The sequence below is a fragment of the Cervus elaphus genome, chromosome 22 (genome assembly GCF_910594005.1).
Source record: "Cervus elaphus chromosome 22, mCerEla1.1, whole genome shotgun sequence".
In the NCBI taxonomy this organism is placed as follows: domain Eukaryota; kingdom Metazoa; phylum Chordata; class Mammalia; order Artiodactyla; family Cervidae; genus Cervus; species Cervus elaphus.
The window spans coordinates 829,757-852,931 of record NC_057836.1 but is presented as its reverse complement, the minus strand read 5'-3'; the positions used below and the strand labels follow the sequence as shown (position 1 = coordinate 852,931).

General features: G+C 56.5%; 1 protein-coding gene across 1 annotated transcript in view; it reads right to left on the bottom strand.

The window, feature by feature from the left end:
• The window catches only part of TTLL8 (tubulin tyrosine ligase like 8), a 51,762-nt gene extending 32,364 nt beyond the window's left edge, over window positions 1-19,398 (bottom strand). The window contains exons 1-8 of the mRNA XM_043882450.1: window positions 19,277-19,398; window positions 18,580-18,653; window positions 16,509-16,637; window positions 15,174-15,360; window positions 13,736-13,858; window positions 11,814-12,000; window positions 3,346-3,494; window positions 826-1,069 (exon numbers count right to left, since the gene is read on the bottom strand). Of these exons, the coding sequence (XP_043738385.1) occupies window positions 826-1,069; window positions 3,346-3,494; window positions 11,814-12,000; window positions 13,736-13,858; window positions 15,174-15,360; window positions 16,509-16,637; window positions 18,580-18,582 (1,022 nt within the window). The 5' untranslated portion in view covers window positions 18,583-18,653; window positions 19,277-19,398. The remainder of the gene's footprint in view (window positions 1-825; window positions 1,070-3,345; window positions 3,495-11,813; window positions 12,001-13,735; window positions 13,859-15,173; window positions 15,361-16,508; window positions 16,638-18,579; window positions 18,654-19,276) is intronic.
• Between the last annotated feature and the right edge of the window lie 3,777 nt (window positions 19,399-23,175).

Below are 23,175 nucleotides of genomic sequence, written 5' to 3'. Positions count from 1 at the left end.
CGAGACTTCACTGGCGGCCTCCGTCGTCCCCACCACACACATAGCCTGCCCACTCTGAGGCCCTGGTGGGTGGCAGGTTCATCCACCAAGGGGCACCCATTTCTGGAGGTCTGAGCCCCTGCCTGGCACCCCACCACCTCGACACACAGTGCCCCCTGCACCACCCTGGCCTCTCATGGGTCAGGTGCCCTCCGCCCTCTCATTCTGGCAGGGGTGGCTGGGGTCCTCCTCCAAGGACCCCTCAGGCCGCCCTCACGTTGCGTCCCACAAGCTGCCTCATCAGGGGCCACACCCCACCTCCCAGATGTTTTAGCAACTCCCCGACCTGCAGGACGCCCGACCCAGGGCTTTGGGGACTCACAAAGAGAAGGCCCTGCAGGGGCTACTGCAGAATTCGATGGGCTGGCCCCCAGGGGACTCCCAGAGGAGCCCTTCCTGTCCTTCCCGACATGCTGAGTGGGCTGAGAGCGCCGGCCATGCAGAAGGCAGAGCTGCACCCCGAGTGCAGCCCACGTGGGTCAGCGGATGATCACGGTTGGCCCCTCCACCTCCCCAGCCACCACAGAGGGCGGCTCCATGCCAGCCGGTGCCCCCGAGCACGTGGCAGACGGTGCTTTTGGGATTTCCTGGAGAACATACATGCCCCTTGGGGATGCAGGACCCTGGCCTTAATGGGCAGGGGGCCAGAGCCCGCCTCCTGCAGAGGGAGACTGCAGAACCTCCCTGGCCCAGTTAGGACCCAGCGCCCCACCGGACACGAGACCAGCCTGGCGCTCCGTGCTGGTGGGAACCCGCCCTGAACAGTGCCAAGCTGACCCCACCAACCTGTCCAGTTTGTCCAGGGAGAAGCGCTGCGTTGAGAAGCGCAGATAGCTCTCCTTGTAGAACCAGATGGTCAGCGGGTTCCAGTCGGTGACCAGGAACCACTGCCGGATGTCGAATTTGGTGTCATAGATGAGCAGCGGCGTCTCGATGTACTTCTGCACCACCCACTTGTTGTCCTTGGCAGGCGGCTGGCCTGCAGCCACCAGCTCCAGGATCTCCTCCACGTGGTTCATGCACACTATGTCTAAAAGAGGCCGCCACTCAGCCCGAGCCCCAGCGTGCTGCCCGAGGACCCCCAGGGGCATGGCGCAGTGGCTCTGCCCTCACGGTCAAGGCTGCAGCCAGGGCAGCCCCCCTTGCTCACCCACCACGAGGCCAACCCAGGGCTTCAGAGAGGACGTGAGAACAGGGAGGGCAGGGGTGCGGACAGAGGCCCCGGGAGGAGGCGGCCAGCCGGCTGAGCACTGCACCGGGTCAGCGGAGGGGGGCGGGGGGCGGGCGGCCGGTGGCCTCAGGGGAATCAGCAGGCAGTGCCCGGCTGTTCCAGGGGCTCCGAGGGCCCGTGAGGCTCACACCCAGCGTGACCGGACAGACGGGGCAGCGGGGGAGGCCGGGGTTGGGGTCCCTGGGCTGCAGCGTTTAATGCTGCTGACAGGCCCCGAGCGCTCGCTGTCCTTGCTGGGACACCCCTGAAGCCTGAACTGCGTCACGAGGCAAAGGCCCCCCCACCATCCTCCCTGCCACCTGTGATGGACAAGCGTGAAGAGAGCTGACTGGTCTCGAGGACAGCTGCCGCGATGTGGGCAGTCGGGCTCTTGGGGTGGGTGGGGGACGCCACCTGCAAGACTGGGGGCAGAGGACACGAGGGAGCTTCCCTCACAGAACGAGAGACCCGGCTCTTCTGTGACGGCAGGGTGAGACCTCCCCACCCTGCAAGCAGGGTCCAGCACGAAGCTGCAGGTCCCGGACATTGTCCTGGACCAAGAACAGAAGGGGTACCAGGGCAGGGGTCAGAGGTGGGGGTCAGGGGCAGGGGTCAGGGGTGGGGTCAGGGGCGGGCTCAGAGGCAGGGGTCAGGGTTGGGCTCAGGGGTGGGGTCAGGGTCAGGGGTCAGGGAGAGGGGGCATCAGGGCAGGGGCAAGGGTGGGGGCACCAGGATGGGGGCACTGGGGTGGGGGTCAGGGGCAGGGGTCAGGAGTGGGGTCAGGGGCGGGGTCAGGGGTGGGGTCAGGGGCAGGGGTCAGGGGTGGGCTCAGGGGCAGGGGTCAGGGGTGGACTCAAGGGTGGGGTCAGGGACAGGGGTCGGGGCTGGCGGTACTTGGGTGGGGCAGAGGATGTGGGGCCACCAGGATGGGGACACCAGGCTGGGAGATAGGGTGTGGGGCGCAGGGCTGTGGGGCAGGGTCATGGGGGGGCACCAGGATAGGGGAAGGGGCTGGGGCACAGCCAGTGACCAGGCAGAACAGGGTGCATTCGGTTCTGACCAGCAGGGTTTGAGGAGTCTGTGGAGCAGCCCTGAGGGGGGCAGTGTGGGCAGCGCGAGGGAAGTCTAGGCTCAGGACAGAGCTGGGGGGGGGGGCCTGCCACAGCCCCAAGGGTGCAGGCTGAGAGCAGGCGGAAGCCCAAGAAAGAGAAGGCTTCAGGATGGAAGATGTTCAGGACTGAACGCAGGAATGTCACAAACTATTAATAAAGATTTTTAAAAATCACATAAGAAGTAACCGCTTATGAATTTACAACAATGATAAAACTCAAATAACCCAAGGGGCAAATAGAATATGCAAACAAAAGGTAATATCTACTTAGATAAACATCAGGTAATGTCTTTTTTATAAGAGAAAGAGAACATCCCATAACATGAACAAGAGGATGCAGGTCAGGTTGTACTGTGAAGGCATTTCCAGAGCCTGAAAATTTCTAAGCTGTAAAAGGACATTTGGGAATAAATAAGCCCAGCATTTAAGTCAGCACCAAGGGGAATAATCCCTCACAGGAAGATAGAAAAAATGCAACTGAAAGATGGTTCTTTGGGAGCGCTCGTAAGATTAGAAAATCACCTTCAAACTCTATTTCTAAATGAAGAACGCACAGTCTTTACCATTAGGGATAAAGAGGAGGACACGGGCATAGCTGTGACCCAGGAAGAAGTAAAAAGCTGAAGCCGGGGGTCACCAGGGACAGGGCTCACGGGGGGAGCAGGACAGGCACCTCCAGGGGTTTCACGACCACCCAAGGACCAGGCCCCACAGATGCTGGACACAGGGACCTCCCTCCAGTCTAGCAGCTGGCGAGCGAGCAAATACAAAACGGAACACAGGAGGCCTGTGTAACTGAGGAACAGAGATGGAACATTCTAAGTAATATTAATTACTTGGCAAAACAGAACAGAAGCTGTGATGAGCAGGGTCGTGGGACGCCTGCTCCCCAGGACCTACCTGTGAGTCCGGAGCCTCCAGGGAGCCCAGCACCCAGCCCCCGCCCCGGGTTGGCTGTCTGCGCAGGCACCTGGCTGAGACTCACCTCGGCCGCGGGACTTGGCCGCAGGCTTGATGATCCAGATGTTCCGAAACCCGTCGATCTCGGTCTGGGGGTTCACAGAGGTGATTTTGTTCAGCAGGGCCTGGCACTGTGAAAAGTGATTTCTGGAACTGGGGATGAAGGCCTCGCCACTACAAAGCAAGATCCAGAAGGCCCGTGAGGTCTTGAGGGCAGCCGCCCCGAGGAGAGGGTGGGGGCAGGCTTGGAACCTGCCCCTGCCCACCCGAGGGCCGCCTGGGAACGTGGCCTGCGGGCAGGTGGGGACCGCCTACTTGAGGATCAGACTTCAGGGACACCCCCGGGCATTGTGCCTGGGCCCAGACAAGGTGCTGGGAGACGAAAGCCAGGGTCCCGGTGCTGGGGACCCCACATCGGGGTGGGCCTTGCAGGCCCGCACGGGGAAGCCGAGCTGCGGTGGCAGCGGCACCAGGGTCCAGCTTAGTGTCCCGTGGGCTTGACTGTCAATCAGACTGGCTCGTGGCCACGAGCTCACGGCAGCCATGGGGCCGGCTCGGGAAGACACCACAATTGGGGGATGAGGCCAGCGGACGGCACAGTGTCTGCGTGGAGTTAGCTCTTGCATCATGGAACCATGCTCCCCCGCTGGGCCGCAACACAGCCCGTGAGGATGGACTGCAGCCAAGGGTGCTGGGCTCCCTGGCCTCCTGCCGCACCCACGTGATGGCCCTGGCGCGGGGAAGGAACTTTCTGGGACGTGGAGCTGTGTGCACAATGCAGTACCCACCCGACGGGGGAGAGGAGGGCAACTGGGAGGGAGGAGCGATGCGGGGGTCCCCAGTAGTGCGGGAGAGGCCCCCACAGCGGGGAGCCAAGGTTGGGGATGAGGAAGCAGGAGCCTCGTTGGTGCGCGGGATGCGGGTGGCAGGTTGGACGGCGCCTCGCCTCCCTGGTTCTACAGGACACAGTGAAAGGGAGTCCCCCGAGCCGCCGGCCTGCCTTGGCGGTGCACACACTCTACCTGACCTCAGGGTGAAGACCGGACCGGTGGAAGCAGGTGTGAGTCCCATGTGGTCCTGAACCCTCCCGTCCGGCAGCAGAGGCCAGACCAGATGCTGGGTCAGACGAGGCAGGTCCCCCAGAGCCCACCCTGCTGGCCAGGGGCAGAGCCGCCCAGGGGACCGGCGGACGCTGGTGACACGTGCAAACTCGACGTGGGCTCAGAAGGAAGGCCGGGGCTGGTCACTCCTCGGGGAGGGCCCCCACGGTCTCCCCAGAGCACCCTGGGCCTCAGCCTCACGCCGTGGCCCCTGGCAGGAGGGAGTCTGTGCATCACAGTAGGAAGACTGTCACCTCCCCCGAGAGCAGAGTGCGAGGAAGGGGGCGTCCAGCCCAAGGCGGGAACCTGGCCAAGCTCCAGGCCCAGACACCCCATAGTCACCAGAGAACAAGCACCCTCCCCTCAGATGCAGATGATAAGAAAGGGCCCAGCACCTGCCCTTCTCGTCCTGATGACACACACATCACGTGGGTGGACCCCACGTGGGCGCCTCAACACGGAAGGAAAGGAGGCCTGAGCAGGCTGACCACCCGGGTTCCCTAACACGCTCCGCAGTCGCGCTGGGCAGCGGTGTGGGGTCCGCTCCTGCCACCTTCTGGCTACTCCCGGGACTGCGGGCCCAGGGCACAGCCCCGTAGGGGGAGCGGACCTTTCCCACACAGGTGCTCACGGAGGGGCAATGCAGGTCCAGATGCAATCACTTCCAGCCCCTCAAGAGGTTGCCCTGGAGACCACGGGCACTAGACCCCTCCGCCTTCTCCCCGTGTGGACGCCTCCTAGCCTTGAACTTCATACCAGGGGCTGCCTTGCTCAATAGCATGATGTGAGAGCTACCTGTGGTATTGCAGGCATCAGCAGCAAGTTCCTTACACTGTTGGTTTCTAGACAGCGTATTAAAAAGGTCCGTCTAGTCAAGGCTACGGTTTTTCCAGTAATCATGTATGGATGTGAGAATTGGACTATAATGAAATCTGAGTGCCGAAGAATTGATGCTTTTGAACTGTGGTGTTGGAGAAGACTCTTGAGAGTCCCTTGGACTGCAAGGAGATCCAACCAGTCCATCCTAAAGGAGATCAGTCCTGGGTGTTCATTGGAAGGACTGATGCTGAAGCTGAAACTTCAATACTTTGGCCACCTGATGGAAAGAGTCGACTCACTGGAAAAGACCCTGATGCTGGGAAAGATTGAAAGCAGGTGGAGAAGGGGAGGACAGAGGATGAGACGGTTGGATGGCATCACTGACTTGATGGACGTGAGTTTGAGCAAGCTTTGGGAGTTCATGATGGACAGGGAAGCCTGGCGTGCTGAGGTCCATGGGGTCGCAGAGAGTCGGACACGACTGAGCGACTGAACTAAACTGAACTGGTGGTTTCTAGATTATGAATGAAGTCTCTCCAAAGATGTGTTTTCATTTCCCTTTAGACAAACGCCTAAGCACAGCAGAGCTGTGTCACAGGGCATGTAGGTGCCTAAGTGGATAAGAAACGCCCAAGGCTTTTCTAGACAGGCTACACTGGTTTCTACTCCCCACTCCCCGTCCCACAGTGGATTAAGGCTCTAGGCACTGCGCATCTCGGCTGAACTGTCAGCCATTCTGGCTGGTGTATAGCGGCATCTCCTGACCATGAATTCAGTGATGCTGTCTCCTCGTGTGCTGGTTGACCATTTGGTTTCTTTTTCTGTGACATGTCCAGAGAGACTGTTTTTTATTGATTTATGGGTATTCTTTGTTGTTGTTATTCAGTCACTCAGTCGTGTCCAACTGTTTGTGACCCCATGGACTGAAGCATGCCAGGCTTCCCTGTCCTTTACTATCTGCTCAAACTCATGTCCACTGAATCAGTGATGCCATCCAACCATCTCATCCTCTGTCACCCCTTCCCCTCCTGCCCTCAATCTTTCCCAGCATCAGGGGTTTTTCCAGTGAGTCGACTCTTTCCATCAGGTGGCCAAAGTATTGAAGCTTCAGCTTCAGCATCAGTCCTTCCAATGAACACCCAGGACTGATCTCCTTTAGGATGGACTGGTTTGATCTCCTTGCTGTCCAAGGGACTCTCAAGAGTCTTCCCCAGCACCACAATTTGAAAGCATCACTTCTTCGGGGCTCAAGCTTCTTGATGGTCCAACTCTCACATCCATACATGACTATTTTGGAAAAACCATAGCCTTGACTAGATGGACCTTTGTCAGCAAAGTGATGTCTCTGCACAAGCATTCCTTCGATATCCTAGATCTGAGACCTCTGTTGGACACATGTGTTGTAAATATGTTCCTCAAGTTTATGGCTTGTCTTTTCATTCTCTTTGTGTTGGTGTTTTTTGATAAACAGAGTTCTTAATGTCAATAAAGTACAATTAATCAATTTTTAAATTATGATTAGTGCTTTTAGTGAACCACTTGAGAAATCTTTGCCTTCTTTATAATCATGAAGATATACTCCAATGTTTTGTTAATTTTTTAAACTTTTACATGCCACATCTCACATTAATTGTGTATATTTTGAGGCAGAATTCAAGGCACTCTATCTTTTCATAAGATGTTAATTGCTCAGACACCATTTAAAGGAGAGACTGACCCTTGCTCACTAAACTCCAGCGGCACCTGGAACATAAGTGCTCAGACTGTGAGCGGCTGTCGGGACTAACCGGTTACATCGGCCTATTCACCTACCTCATCCCAGCACCACACTGTCTCACTTGTTGCAGATTTACAGCTGGTCTTCACATATGGAACATAAGTCCTCTAAATTTGTTTTTCTTGATCAAAATAGTTTTGTTTTTTTGTGAATCATTTACTTCGGTGGCTGTTCAGTGGCTCAGTCGTGTCTGGCTCTCTGTGACCCCGTGGACTGTAGCCCACCAGGCTTCTCTGTCCATGGGATATTCCAGGCAAGAACACTGGACTGCGTTGCCACTTCTTACTCCATAGGGATCTTCCCGACCTAGGGATCGAACCTGCGTCTCCTGCATTGGCAGGGAGACCCTTTACCGCTGAGCCACTAGGGTATTTCCAAATAAATTTCAGATTCAGTTGTCAGCTCCTCCTATCCTTTCCCCCTGGGGCAGGGGAAGCCCTGCATGGATTTTGATTGGGGTTACGAGTCTGTAGATTAGTTTTGGGCTTCCCTGGTGCCCAAAACTTATGGGGTGCAGCAAAAACAGAACCAACAGGAAAATATACAGCTATAAGGCTTACATTAAAACAGAGAAGGGAATGGCAACCCACTCCAGTATTCTTGCCTGGAGAAGTCTATGGAGAGAGGAGCCTGGCGGGCTACAGTCCATGGGGTCACAAAGAGTCGGACACAACTGAGCAACTAACACTTACATTAAAAAATGAGAAAAATCTCAAATCAATAAATCTAATTTTACAATTTAAGAAACTAGAAAGAAAAAAAAACCTAAATGCAAAGCTAGCAGAAGGAAAAAAATAATAAAGACTAGAGCAGAATTAACCAAAATAGAAAAACAATAGAGAAAATGAATAAAACCTAAAGTTGGCTAGATCAACAAAGTAGATGAACTTTTAGCTAGTTGGACCAAGAGAAAAACAGAGAAAACTCAAATTACTAAAGTCAAAAACTATACTGGGGACATGACTACTGATTTTACAAAAGTAAAAAAGATTATGAGAGTATTATGGACAGTTGCACATGAACAAACTGGATAACCTAGATGAGTTACACAAGTTTTGAGAAACACCGAACCTGCCAAAACTAAATCATGTGGACACAGAAAACATGAATAGACCTATACTCACCAAGGGCTTCCCAGGTGGTGCTAGCAGTAAATTAGGCGAAAGTGAAAGTCACTCAGTCGTGTCCGACCCTTTGCAACGCTATACAGTCCATGGAATTCTTCAGGCCAGAATACTGAAGTGGGTAGCCTTTCCAACCCAGGGATCAAACCCAGGTCTCCCACATTGCAGCTGGATTCTTCACCAGCTGAGCCACAAGGGAAGCCCAGTGGTAAATGACCCACCTGCAAATGCAGGAGACATAGGAGATGTGGGCTCGATCCCTGGGTCAGGAGGATCTCCTGGAGAAGACCGTGGCAACCCACTCCAGTGTTCTTGCCTGGAGAATCCCATGGACAGAGGAGGCTGGTGGGCCACAGTCCACGGGGTCGCAGAGAGCCGGACACGACTAAAGCAACTAAGCATACACACTCACTAAGGGGTTGAATCAGTGATCAAAGCCCAACAAGAACGCTCTAGACACGATGGCTTCACTGGGGAAACCAACCAAACGTCTAAGGGAGAGTTCCTACCAGTCCTTCTCAAACTTTCCCCAAAATTGAACATCTAATCAATAAATTCAGCAAAGTAGCAGAATATAAAGTCAACATACAAAAATCAGTTTCTATTTTCTTTTTAATTCTGTGATTATTTGTTTTCCATATTCTGTCACGGTACTCACTACATTCCAGTCCAGATTGTGTTGATCCCTTTAATGGAATCACCTTATTGTGAAATATCCTCTTTATGTCTATTAATATCTCAAATACGATCAGAGATTTTAACTCAGCTCTCACAGTAACTCAGAGGACAAGCAGGTAAAATAATCAGCAAGAGTTTAGGTTTGAATAACTAACCCGACTTCGCTGGTATTTTTTAATAACACACCACCTAGCAATGCAGATACACATTGTATTCAACTATGCATGAGACACTCATCAAAACAGATCAGGGCTAGTCAGGGTCAAAAGCAAGTTCCAGCAAAATCCATGTCTATTCTACACAAAAAAGAACCTTGATGCTTCTCTCTTATCTCACACAGAAATTAAAATTAATCACAAAAAGCTAAAAGTGAAAGGAAAAACAATAAAGCATGTCTTATTGACTATGCCAAAGCCTTTGACTGTGTGGATCACAACAAACTATGGAAAATTCTTCAAGAGATGGGAATACCAGACCACCTGACCTGCCTCCTGAGAAACCTGTATGCAGGTCAAGAAGCAACAGTTAGAACTGGACATGGAACAACAGGCTGGTTCCAAATAGGAAAAGGAGTATGTCAAGGCTGTATACTGTCACCTTGCTTATTTAACTTATATGCAGAGTACATCATGAGAAACGCCAGGCTGGATGAAGCACAAGCTGGAATCAAGATTGCTGGGAGAAATATCAATAACCTCAGATATGCAGATGACACCACCTTTATGGCAGAAAGTGCGGAACTAAAGAGCCTTTTAATGGAAGTGAAAGAGGAAAGTGAAAAAGTTGGCTTAAAACTCAACATTCAGAAAACTAAGATCATGGCATCTGGTCCCATCACTTCACGGCAAATAGATGGGGAAACAGTGGAAACAGTGACAGACTTTATTTTTGGGGGGCTCCAAATTCACTGTAGATGGTGACTGCAGTCATGAAATTAAAGACGCTTGCTCCTTGGAAGAAAAGCTATGACCAACCTAGACAGCATATTAAAGAGCAGAGACATTACTTTGCCAACAAAGGTCCATCTAGTCAAGGCTATGGTTTTTCCAGTGGTCATGTATGGATGTGAGAGTTGGACTATAGAGAAAGCTGAGCACCGCAGAATTGATGCTTTTGAACTGTGGTGTTGAAGAAGACTCTTGAGAGTCCCTTGGACTGCAAGGAGATCCAACCAGTCCATCTGAAAGGAAATCAGTCCTGAACATTCTTTGGAAGGACTGATGCTGAAGCTGAAGCTCCAAAACTTTGGCCACCTGATTCGAAGAACAGACTCATTTGAAAAGACCCTGATGCTGGGAAAGATTGAAGGCAGGAGGAGAAGGGGATGACGGAGGATGAGATGGTTGGATGGCATCACTGACTCAATGGACATGAGTTTGAGTAAACTCCAGGAGTTGGTGATGGACAGGGAGGCCTGGCGTGCTGCAGTCCATGGGGTCACAAAGAGGCGGACACGACTGAGCAACTGAAATGAACTGAACTGAATGTTAGTCGCTCAGTCGTGTCCAACTCTTTGCAACCCCCTGAACTGTAAGCCTGCCAGGCTCCTCTGTCCATGGAATTCTCCAGGCAAGAATAATGGAGTGGTTAGCCGTTCTCTTCTCCAAGGGATCCACCCTACTCAGGGATCAAACCTGGGTCTCCTGCACTGCAGACAGATTCTTTACGATCTAAGCCACCAGGGAAGCCCAAAGCACATAGAAGAAATCATAAAGGAGTATCTTCATGATCTTGAGTAGACACTGTTTTCTTAACCAGGACTCTAAAGGCCTTATTACCATTATAGGGAAAAATTAACACTGGACCTCATCAAAAAATACCATTAAGAGGTAAAAAGACAGGTCACACACTAGAAAAAGGTACACTTAGTACATATCTTCAACAAAGGCAACAAATCAGGTTTATAAACAGAGCACTCACTTCTTTCTCTTTAACGATCAAAAGATTTGAAGAAGACCTTCATGAGAAAAGATATGCGAATGGCTGACAAGCACGTGAACCTGGGCTCACCAGGCATCGGAGAAGTGCAGCCTGAGAGCGCGAGGGGACGACCAGAAGGGAGCCCACAGAGCCTGACGGCGTCTGTCCATGCCGTGGGCTGGCCCGTGGGGCTGCGGCACCAGTCTGGAAACCATCTAAGCCTGGCGGTAACTGGCATCCGACTGCCCCTCCGCGGCGGGAGTGAGCACCCTGCGGTCAGCGGCCAGGACGGGACTCGGCACCACCTACGCAGCAGGTAAATCTCACAGGTCTTGGGCAGAAGTCACGTCTGCATGACGTGGGTTTTCATTTCCACAGCGACATGGTGGGGGTGCTGGGAATTGAAGGAGCCGTGGCCTCGCACACTTTCACCCAGCTGGACAAATATCATTAGCACATGGCATGCCCTGTACTGTATTTATAGCCAGTAGAAAAGAAGAGAAAGAAAATACTTGATCCAAAAGAAGGAAAGGACTAAGACAATAGAAATGACCCGGGACGGTGCGTGTGGGCTGCAAGCAGACCCTCCAGAACGAGGTGTGGCTTCCGGCCTTGTTCTCTTGGCCGACAGCCGCTCCCCAAGGGTGCTGGCCTGCCTCTGCCCCGGCTCCCCTCCGTCGGCCATTAAAACAGCTCGCGCCCCTGAGCAGTGGGTCCCCGGGTACTGAGCGGCAATTGGAAGTCGTGGAGAGTCAGGAGGCCTGGGCCTAACAACTGCTGACTAGTCCCGACCCTCCAGCCGAGCGTGCAGCCTGGCCGTGAAGGGGCCCCCACGCTGCTGCAGGCATGAGCGACGCCAAGGACATGAAGGGTGTGGAAGGTGCTGGAGGCAACGCTGCCCACAGGCACCCCTGGGGTGTCATTTTATCAGTCCACTGGGGCCTGCGCACCCCAACGCCCAGGACAGCACCCCAGATGTCCCAGAGGACACACCTCTGCAGACCACCCCTGAAGTCAGCCCCGCATCCCCTGGGTGACTCTCACATCACCCCGGAGCCCGCCAACGGCGTCTTACTGGATGAGTGAGTAATACTGCTGGGTCAGGTCGCTCCACTCGGCCTCTGTGAGGTCCCTGGCGGCGTCCTCGGTGAGGTCAATGTCCTCGTGCTCCAGCCGTCCCAGGTAGGCCTTGCACACCTTGCACGCGATGTCCACGCACTGCCCCGACAGGCCCGTGAGCCTCAATCCTGCACCCTCAGGAACTGAAACCCAAGCAAGGCACGGGGAGCCTCGACCTCCTCCTGTCCCCATGGAACCCTGTGGAACCCGGGCCACTGCCTGCCCCCAGGGAACCCGGGCTTCTGCCCACCCCCGTGGAGCCCGGGTCACTGCCCCATGGGGTGGCACCCCGGGGGTGCTGGCGAAGGCCACCCCAGCTGTCTGCACCTCAAGGCCTTATGGTGAGGGGCCCCACGTCTCTGGGTGGCCACCCTGGATGCCACGCCTGGGTTGGGGCGGGCCACCTTTCCCCTCTCGAAGCCGCCCTCCCAGCGTGCTGTGCCCGCCGCTCTCTGCCCCTCCCCCTCCAACTGGACTCTCAGCCCCTCGATGGAAAAGAAACCACACTTCTGATGAGCTTGTCACAAAACCTCTGCTTCTGAGCACATACTTGGTCCTCAGTGAAAAACAAATACCCCAATTTAAAAATGGAGGGAAGCTGAAAAAATTTCTCACCAAAGAATATATACAGATGATAAATAAGTTCACCACCATATGTTGTCAGAGGAATGCAAATTAAAACAGTTAGACACCACGACACACCTATCAGAATGGTCACGATGCAGAACAGTGACATCACCAGATGCTGGTGAGGACATGGAGCAACAGGAACTCGCATCGTTGCAGGGGGGACGCAAAATGGGGCAGAGACCACTCTGGAGCACAATTTGGCAGTTTCTCACCAAACAAAAAAAACACACTCTTGCCACGTTATCCAGCAGTCATGGTCCTTGGTATTTACCAAATGAGTTGAAAATTTATGGCTGCTCAAAACTCTGTATGCAGCTTTAATCCCAATTGCTAAGACTCAGAAGCAACCCAGGTGCCCTTGGATGCCCAAGTCATCAGTAGATGACTCAATGAACAAACTGTCCATCCAGACTGGGAATGAATGTTACTCAGTGCTGAAGAGAAATGAGCTCCTGGGTCATGAAAAGATGCGGAGGAACCTTAAACGCATGTTAGTAAGTGAGAGAGGATTGAATCACATGTAGTTTATGATTCCAACTCCGTGACATTTTGGAAAATGCAGAGCTGTGGCAACAATAAAAGAATCAGCTGTCAGGGGTGAAGAAGGAATGAACAGGCTGACCGTGGAGGACTTTTATTGTTGTTTAGTTGCTCATTCGTGTCTGACTCTTTGCAACCCTGTGGACTGTTGTGTCCAGGCCTCTCTATCCATGGGCTTTCCCAGGCAAGAATACTGGAGTGGGTTACCATTTCCTTCTCCAGAGGATCTTCCTGACCCAGGCATGGAACCCACGGCTCCTACGTTGGCAGGCAGATTCTTTACCACTGAGCAGATTTTTAGGGCAGTGAAACTGCTCTGAACAATGCCATATTGGTGGATACATGTCATAGTACATTTGTCCAAACCAAGAGGAAGCCCTGGCGTAGACTGTGGACTCTGATGATGACGTGTCAGTGTGGGTTCATCAGTTACAACGAATGTACTGTCTGGGGGGATGTTGATAGTGGGGTGGCAGGGGCAGAGGGTACATGGGACATCTCTGTACCATCTGCTCCCATCTTGCTGTGAACCTAAAACTGTTCTATTCAAGTGAATAACAACCAAAAAAGACTTATTTGAGTTTTGTAGGCCTAATCCCACAGTGCCATTCCCATGGGCTTCTGCTGGAGGAGCCTGGGGGCGGGGCAGAGCCGCAGCCGCGTCCCGGGAGCCCCGCCCACGGCCCCTCCGCCGGCACGTCCGCACACCTTTCCTGCTGCTGGCGGCGCTCTCGCGGGCCTCCTCCCGCCGGCTCCTCGGCTTGCTCCTGCTGCTCTGCTGGCTGACCACCCACTTCAGGATGCTGGAGGCCACCGTGCGCCGGAAGTCGTCTGCAAGGACACAAGGCCTCGCCCCCTCTGCCTGCGCCGGGGACGGGCCCTCGGCCAGCGCCAGCCACGCTCAGCCCCGACGCCCTGCTCCTGCCGGGGCGTGCGGAGCCTTGCTCCCGCCTCGCGGCCCTCTGGGGAGCCAGGCGCTCCCCACTGCCCCCTTGCCCATACCGTCTGTCCCTACCTCGTCCTCCCGCCTCTGCAGACCGGACTCACAGCCGGGACCTCCCCCGCGGCCACGCATCCACCTGCCCATAGACCCAGAGGCAGAATCGGCCACCCCCTCTCCTGCGCCACCCGGGCTGTGGTCCAGGGGCACCCTCACCACCTCTGCCTGCCCAGCGTCCTCAGCCCTGCACAGACGGATCCTTCCAGAAGCGCCCTCTGCGGACAGCAGCGGCACTCTCCCCCTCAGCGGAGGGGCCTCCCTGGAAGCTGGGTCCACAGCTCTAAGTGCAGGTGGCCAGGGGTCCTGCGGCCCCCACTCAGCACGAAGGTGGCTCAGGGTCCCCCAAACTCAGGCTTGGGCCCAGGGCTGGCTCTGGGCGCCAGTCACCATTCAGGAATAGCCGCGGCCGGGAGGCGGGCTTGTTCCCCACCCCGACTCCAGACTAACGCGTGATGAGCTCGCCACAAAACCTCTGCTTCTGAGCACAGACCACCCAGAGGTCTGTAAGATATCCCAGCACTTTCTCATGCAAACCTGCTCCTTCCACACCTCAGGGGAGGCCCCCCCAACAGCTCTGGCCACCCTGGAGACACCCAGAAGGGGAGCGCCCCTCACCGCCCCTCCACCCCTTCCCGTCCTGACGTCTTGATGCACGGATAGCCCTGAGCCCAAGGCCTGTGGGCGCCCTGCCTGCTCCCGCCCTGGAGCCCCCGGCCTGCCGCCCTAGCCCCTCTCCTGGGTCTCCGTCCAGACCCACTCTTGCAAGGCCCCGCCCATGGTCCCCCACTGACCCTGCCTGGCCTGCATCTGGCCACTCGCTCCTGGGGCCCGGCCTGGGGTCCGGGGGCAGGGCAGTGTGCTGGACTGCGGCCGCATCTCCGTGGCCCATAGATGGGTGCTCAGGAGACACAGGCACCCCCACACGACCCCCCGCCTGCCCTGCCCTGCCTGGCCCGCCTGCCCTGTCCTGTCCTTCTCTCTCCCGTGCCCCTGGGCAGGTCCAACCAGGAAGCGGCCTTCGTCCCCAGCCCAGAGACAGCGCCGAGGGTTGGGATGCAACCGGCCCCCCACCTCCGGCCCTGAGGCCCGTCCTGTGGGCGGGGAGCCAGGCCACAGAGAGGCCCCGGGCCTCCGGGCCCCACTCACCCAGGAACTCCTGCTTCTCACCCTCCGTGCAGAGGCTGTAGCAGCGCGGGAAGAAGGTGTCGGGGTTGGCCTGGACGTACCACGGCAGGCTCCGCATGCTCACACACAGCCCGATCTCCAAAGACAGCGGCAGGTCAGGCCAGCAGGCTGCGCCAGGCCCGCTCAGCCAGTCTGAGAGCCCGGGGGCCTGGCCGGGTGGCGCCGGCTTCAGTGGGCACTTCGGGGAGCAGACCCTCCCTGGCCCCCTGGCGCCTCCGCCCCCCTGCCAACTGGCCAAACACCCAGGTCACCCAGCGAGCTGGCCAGGGCCTCGGGCTCACCCTGTCGTCAGCGGTGGCTGTGGCAGGCCCGAGGGTGGACAGGGCCGTCTGGGGGCGCCCAGGGCAGAGGGTGCTGCGTCTGCCCCTCGTTCCCTGCATGCTCAGCCTCAGGCCCGGAGGGGCAGAGAGGGGGGCGCCCCGGTCTACAGTGCGGCCCCCTCCCCCAGTGCGCCCGCCTGACGCCACACTCGTGGTTAGGGAGGCCCAGCCCAGCCTGGCAGCCCATCTGGGGAAATGGGCCCCCGCCCCGAAGTCATGAGGCCATCCGCTGCCTGAGGTCTCTGCAGGGAGCCGGGCCCACTGCACCCCTGCAGGCAGCCCCCAGCCCAGAAGCACCCACTGGCCTGAGGCCTGGCGAGGACGCCTGGGGGGCGCCCCGCGGGCAGCCAGGAGCCTCGTCCTGTCCCCCGTGTCATCTCTGACTGTTGAGGGGACGGTCCCCCTGCTGCCTGGGAAACCCCTTCTACCGAGGGGCATGTGCAGGCCTGTCCGTCCCGGCTGGCCCCACCCCAACCTCAGCCTTCAGGGTAAGCGGGGAATGGCTGCCTGGGGTGGCTGGTGGCTGAAAGGGGGTGAGGGTGAGAAGTGGGTGGCGTAGCAGTGCTCCCAACAGCTGGAAGTCACAGCACAGGTGAGGGTGGCCCACCCCGCCACCCCACCGACCCAGAGCCACTCCAGGGCCCAGGGCCCAGGCCAGGCTGTGGGGGGAGCGGTCACTGGCCCTGTCTGGGGCTTGCCCTGCAGCCCAGAGGACAGTGATTCTGTGGCCTTGGGCCCACCCAGGGACACAGTGGGGGGCGCAGAGGCTCTGGGGAGGTTTGCGGGGAGCAGTGCCAAGCATCTCTGGACACTGATGCCAGGCGGCCTCTGGCCAGGCCAGGAGCCTCCAGTCCTGGGAGGAGAGCTGAGGTGACCGGCGCCCCATGGGGTTGTGCGGCTCCAGAGGCGCTGGCGTTTCAGGAGGCAGGGTGCTGCCCGCCTGCCCGCCTGCCCGCCTGCCCCGGCCCCCACTCACCTTGGTGGTGAAGGACGCGGTCTTCCCGTAGTGGTTCAGCATCTGGTCACAGCTCAGGCTGTGATGGTCGATGACGTCCCTTTTGATTGTCCAGAGGAAGTAGGGCATTTCATTTTTTACCAACCTGGACTGGCAAGAAGAAACCTTTCTGAGTACCCAGCATCTGAGGCGCACGTCTCTAAGGGTGGGGCGGGCCCAGGGTGAAGGGTGCGGGGTTTAGGCTGAGAAGAGCGTGTGGCTTCCTGTCCTGACGGCAGCCTCGCACGTTCCTTGGGGGCCTCCCCCTGGCCCGTGTGGGAGCTGCTGTGACCACACAGGGCTTCCCATGCGAGGGGGTGGGGGGCTTGGACTCCGGGCGGCAGGGGCACCAAGCGGGGTCTGAGCTGCCTGCCCCGCAGGTGCTCGCTCTGGGACACGCTGGCTGCAGCCCCGGGAGAGCCCCCTCCCCGGCCGCCAGGACGCGGGCTCCTCTGCTGCCCCGAGCCTTCAGAGTGCAGGGGCCCAGGACGGCGGCTGAAGCAAGACTGGGAGTCCTTGGTGTCTGCGCTCTTGTGCTTGGTCAAAAATTCTAACCAAATAAAGAGATATGAGGAAGGGAAAAGATTCTCCATAATCCTGCCCCTGGAGATGACCGGACACCTTGGAGAAGACCCTTTGGGTCACGCCCGCAGACAGCATGTTAGGACCACCTGATGCCCGGGGCTCGAGTCAGCCCGCCTTGAGCCCCGTGTTCCGGCAGGACGGCTCCTCCCGCACACCGTCACACAGCGCTGCCGCCGGAGGCGGGCCGGGGGCCACAGGGAAGAGGGAGCTGCTGGGCCCAGGCTGCCAACGCCACTTCCCAAGCTCACCCGACCCGGGTCCCTGGACTCAGGCTCAAGGCCTTGGTCCCTCCTCCTGCTCTCAGCTCCTGTAGCCACTTCCCCAAGTAAGTCTCATCTGTCACAGGGCTGATGAAGCGTCGCAGACGGATGGATAGAGCGCGCGTGGGGGCCACTCAGGTGCCCGGGGGGAGGCCCGGCCTCCGGTCCAGTGCTGACACCCCTGCCCCCCAGGCTACCCGCACCCCCGACCCATGGCGCCTCCCCAGCCTCATGGTTGACTTTTGCAGAAAGGGATCCGCACCGGGAATAGGCACGATGCGCCCACTGGCCTGTCAGGCCCTTGCCCATTTTCCATTCGATCAACACCCTCTCTGGGTGTGCGGGCACTTCACACACTCTGAGCAGGAGGTCGGTACAGTCTCACGCCCTGCAAACTTCTTCCCGCGTAGCTGGTGTTTGCTCTCTTCACAGGGTCTTCCGGGGGCCAGGAGCTCTGCACGTCAGTGTGGTCAGTGCATCCCATTCTCCTCACAGTGGACGCTTTCTGGCCTGGTTTTAACTTTCTTTTCTCCCCTTGAGTCTCAGCGACCCTCCGTTACCTGCCGGCCGCCTCCCACAACCCCACACAACTGCCTCCCTGTCATCGCCAGCTCTGCCCAGCCCGTGATGGCTGATCTGCCGCCCAACCAGCATTGAGGCCTGGGAGCCCAGCCCTGGGGGGCTCGCTCCAGCCGGGGTGGGCCGCGTGCAGCAGACAACACCTCCACCACCACTGCCTGGGGGCTGTGCGACCCCATCCCACGGGGTCTCCAGAGACGGCAGGCTCAGCTCATCTGCTCACACGGGAGCACGGACGCGGGGCCCACGGGGAGGCCCAGGTGGACGCGCGGACGCGGGGCCCACGGGGAGGCCCAGGTGGACGCGCGGACGCGGGGCCCACGGGGAGGCCCAGGTGGACGCGCGGACGCGGGGCCCTCGGGGAGGCCCAGGTGGACGCGCGGACGCGGGGCCCACGGGGAGGCCCAGGTGGACGCGCGGACGCGGGGCCCTCGGGGAGGCCCAGGTGGACGCGCGGACGCGGGGCCCACGGGGAGGCCCAGGTGGACACACACACAGCACATGGACGAAGGGACGTCCTCAAAGCGGGTGTGACTGTGGCTTTGCTGCCGCCCTCACCTCCCAGGGTGTAGCACAGAGGAGGAGGTAAACGTCTGGCCGAGGCGCCCCAGGAGCCCACGGGAACCTACCATCACATCGTGGATGTCGTCTGCTTTCTCTAAAGCCACATCTTGATTCTCTTTGCCTTCAGCATGTTTGTTGTCTGCAAACACAACATACAAGCAATCAGCAAGTCATTGACCACAGCCGGGCCCACCACTGGGCACAGGGCAGAGCAGTGCCCCCTCAGGTCCCGTGAGGAGCACGGCTAAGTCAGGCTTGGGCCGTGGTGCCCCCCTGAGCGTCCACTGAACCGACCTGGGCCATGAACTGCGGAACAAGTGGGGTCCAACAGCTGCTTGCAGGCCGAGCGGAGACCCTGGAGCCAAGAGGGCGCAGACTCCGTGGGGAGGGGGCAGGCCCAGCTGGGGTCAGGGAGGACCAGGTGGGCAGGGGCGGGAGGAGGAAGCATGGCAGGGGGCCAAGCGGGGGCCGGGAGGGAGCTGGGCCCCGAAGAGGGACTTCCAGGCCCGGCCGCCGACGGACAGTGGACAACGTCCAGGCACAGGGACGCCTGGACGTGGATGGGGACACACGTGGAAGTGACCAGAACCGGGGCTTGAAGGGGCTCGTCGACGCCTGGACGCCTGGGGCGGGGCCGAGCGGCGAGCCCCTCCCCCGGGAGGCCACAGCGCAGGGCCCGCCGCTCCGCGTGGAACCCACACACTATGGGTCTCCGTGACAGGCACACACGTTTCACGCAGAACACACACGCCGATACTCTACCCGGCACCCCTTCCCCGTCGCCGTCAGCGCTCGGCACGAACTTGGTCAGAAAGTGGAACTTCTTTTCCACCCAGCCCTTCCTCCGCAGGGCGGTCCGGATCACTGGGTAGTGTCCATAGATGGAGAAGATCTTCTTTTCCTCAAATTGCAAGTGTATTTGAAATTAAAGAACAGAAAACGAGTTAACCCTGTCTCTGTAAGACAGTCTGCAGTCAGGGTGAGGGACGGTCCTGGTGGGAAGTGCTCCGTTCCACTCTGAGAGTCAGGGCAGCCGCCAGGGCAGGGCAGGCAGCCCCCCGGCAGGCCCACCTCTGCTGTGTGCCCACGGCCCCGGGCGTGGGGGCTTTGCACGCACAGGCCTCGCTCACACTCAGCCAGAGGAGGCACAGCCAGGACCTTGGGGCTTCTGGAGGCTCAGACCTCAGCTCGGGGCAGGTCGAGGTCTGAAGGGCAGGCCTTGGGGGCGGCCCGGGACCTGTGCGCTACTTTCCCGTACAAAGGTTACCGGCCTGCGCATCTGGGGAGCGGGAGGTGCTTGAGGTTTGAGGAGGGGTGGGGGGCACTCAGACACCCGGGAGGGGCCAGAAGGGCGGCGCCCCCACCTGGGCCGAACCAGGGACCCGGACCCCGCCCACTACTGTGGGGAGGAGCCAGTTGCCCGGGGCCAGGCAGAGGGCAGAGGCAGACAGCCCTCTGCTTCCCTGCAGACAGTCGAGCGAGGACTGGCACGGCCATGCGGGGCCCGGGCCCACGCTGCCGAGGACACACGCAGACACACGGCGTGGGCAGCAGTGAGCTTGTGAGAGCAGGACGGGGCAGGAGGGGAGGCAGCTCACTCACGGGGTCCCTGACCAGACTTGGAAAGGCAGGGGGCCCTGGGTGGGCCTGGCCTAATCAGGTGTGCCCGAGAAGCGGGTCAGAAACCGAGATGGGCAGGGACTGTCTCTGCCCGCTGCTGCCTCTGAAGACGGCGCCACACACCCTATAGTCTCACGGAAATCGATCCTGCCGACAAGCCCACAGAGCTCCCAGGAGGGTCCTCCCGCCGTAGGCCTCCAGAGGCGACCCCCCGGCTCGGTGCCTCGACAGACGTGGAGCAGAGGGCCCGGCCTGCACCCTGACCCACAGGAGCCGGGAGATAGCACGGGGCTGTGTCTAAGCAGCTAAGGCCATGGTGGTTTCACACAGCAGTGGCGGGAGGGCCAGGACCACCTGCCAAGGACGTGTGGGCCTGTGGCCAGATGCTGGCAGCCAAGTTCCAGCCCCCTCGGGGGACCGCTGGGCCTCCTTCTGCTCAGATCACGGGTCCGGAGCCTGGCCTCGCCTGCCGCAGGGCGAGGGGCCGCAGTGAGGAGGGGCGGGAGGTGACGGCAGGTCAGCGCCCACAGCTCCAGCAAGACCTCCTGCCCACACCCCCAGGTTCTCTGCTGATCTAGGGTCAGACTGAACGACTTCAGAAAACTGGCTTAACTGTAATAACCCAACAGAGTATAAAACATAAGGGAACTACAAAAGGACAACAGGGGGTCCCAGACTTCTAACACAAGAGGGACGACGGGATTTTAAAAGTAATCAGTCCACAAGGAGGCATGAAAGGAGAGGAAAAACGAGCAGAAGCCAAATGAATGAAACCCCATGGGAATACGCCAGCAGTTTAATTATGGACGAATACACAAAATGCTCCAGTTAAAAGGTAAGAAGTGCCAGACTACGTCTTTTTCTTATCTCAATCTATGCTGTCCACAAGAGAAAATCAAAAGCACACACCTACAGATAGGTAGAGAATAAAATGATCCAAGTATGAGACAGAATAACCTTTGCGACGAATATACATCACTGAAGTAAAGAAAAGCTTCGTACAGTGCGAAGCAGACATTCAGCTTGTCAGAACACATTCGTCTGCACCCATTAACAGAGCTATAAATTATACACAGCAGAGACTGGGAGGAACACAAAGTAGACAAATCCGCAACTACACTAGGAAATTTAACATGCTTCTCTCAGTAAATTAAAGAACACAGGACAAAAACAAACCCCTCAAGTCTAGAGGACTTGAAGAACTCAAATGAAAACCTCTTCCTTGATGACTGTGAATAGCGCACTCTACATCAACATCTGTATAAATTAACAAAACACTAGGCAGAAAGCAGGTCTGAATACATTTCAACGGAAATATATTATACCAATTACATTCTCAACCACAGTTAATCAAGCCAGCAAATCAGTAACAAAATAACCAGAAACAACCCTTTTTACTGTTGTCCAGTTGACTGCTTAGCTGTGTCCGACTCTTTGCGACCCCAAGGACTGCAGCACGCCAGGCTCCTCTGTCTGCCACTCTCTCCCAGAGCTTGCTCAAATTCATGTCCATTGAGTCAGTGATGTTATCTAATCATCTCATCTTCTGTTGTCCCCTTCTTCTTTTGCCTTCAATCATTCCCAGCATCAGGGTCTTTTCCAATGAGTCAGTTCTTCACATCAGGTGGCCAAAGTATTCATCTTCAGCATCAGCCAAGGAATTTCATCTTCAGCATCAGTCTTTCCAATAAATATTCAGGACTGATTTCCTTTAGGACTGACTGGTTTGATCTCCATGCTGTCCAAGTCTTCTAAAGCATCAATTCTTTGGCACTCAGCCTTCTTTATGGTCCAACTCTCACATCTGTACATGAGTACTGGAAATACTGTAGCTTTGACTATATGGACCTTTGTCGGCAAAGTAATGTCTCTGCTTTTTAAAATACTGTCTAGGTTTGTCATAGCTTTCCTTCCAAGGAGCAAGTGTCTTTTCATTTCATGGCTGCAGTCACCATCTGCACTGATATTGGAGCCCAAGAAAATAGTCTCTCACTGTTTCCATTGTTTCCCCATCTATTGGCCATGAAGTGATGGAACTGGATGCCATGATCTTCGTTTTCTGAATGTTGAGGTCTCAGCCAACTTTTTCACTCTCCTCTTTCACTTTCATAAAGAGGCTCTTCAGTTCCTCTTCACTTTCTGCCATAAGGGTGGTGTCATCTGCGTATCTGAGTCTATTGATATTTCTCCCAGCAATCTTGATTCCAGCTTGTGCTTCATCCAGTCAGGCATTTTGCATGATGCACTACTCTGCATGTAAGTTAAGTAAGTAGGGTGACAACATACAGCCTTGGCGTACTCTTTCCCAATTTTGAACCAGTCCATTGTTTCATGCCAGTTCTAACTTCTGCTTCTTGACCTGCATACAGTTTTCTCAGGAGGCAGGTGAGGTGGTCTGGTATTCCCTTCTCTTTAAGAATTTTTCACAGTTTGCTGTGAGTCACACAGTCAAAGGCTTAGCATAGTCAACGAAGCAGAAGCAAATGTTTTTCTGGAATTTCCTTGCTTTCTCTATATCCAGCAAATGTTGGAAATTTGATCTCTGGTTCCTCTACCTTTTCTAAACCCAGCTTATACATCTGGAAGTTCTCAGTTCACATATTGCTGAAGCCTAGTTGGAAGGATTTTGAGCATAACCTTGCCAGCATGTGAAATGAGTGCAACTGTCTAGTAGTTTGAACATTCTTTGGCATTGCCCTTCTTTGGGACTGGAATGAAAACTGACCTTTACCAGTCCTGTGGCCACTGCTGAGTTTTCCAAATTTGCTGATGCAATGAATGCAGCACTTTAACAGCATCATCTTTTGGAATTTTAATAATCTACCTGCCTAGAAATTAAGAACTATACTTTTAAGTAACCCACTATCAATGAAAATAGTATGAATCATTAGATACTTTGTATCTCATCAAAAATACTACAAAACGAAATCTACTGAAATGCAACTAAAGCAGTACTTAGAGGGATATTTGTAGCCCTAAACGTTTATATGTTTTAAGGTCTCAAAAGAAAATCTGAAGTTAAATCTAAAGGTTAAATTCGA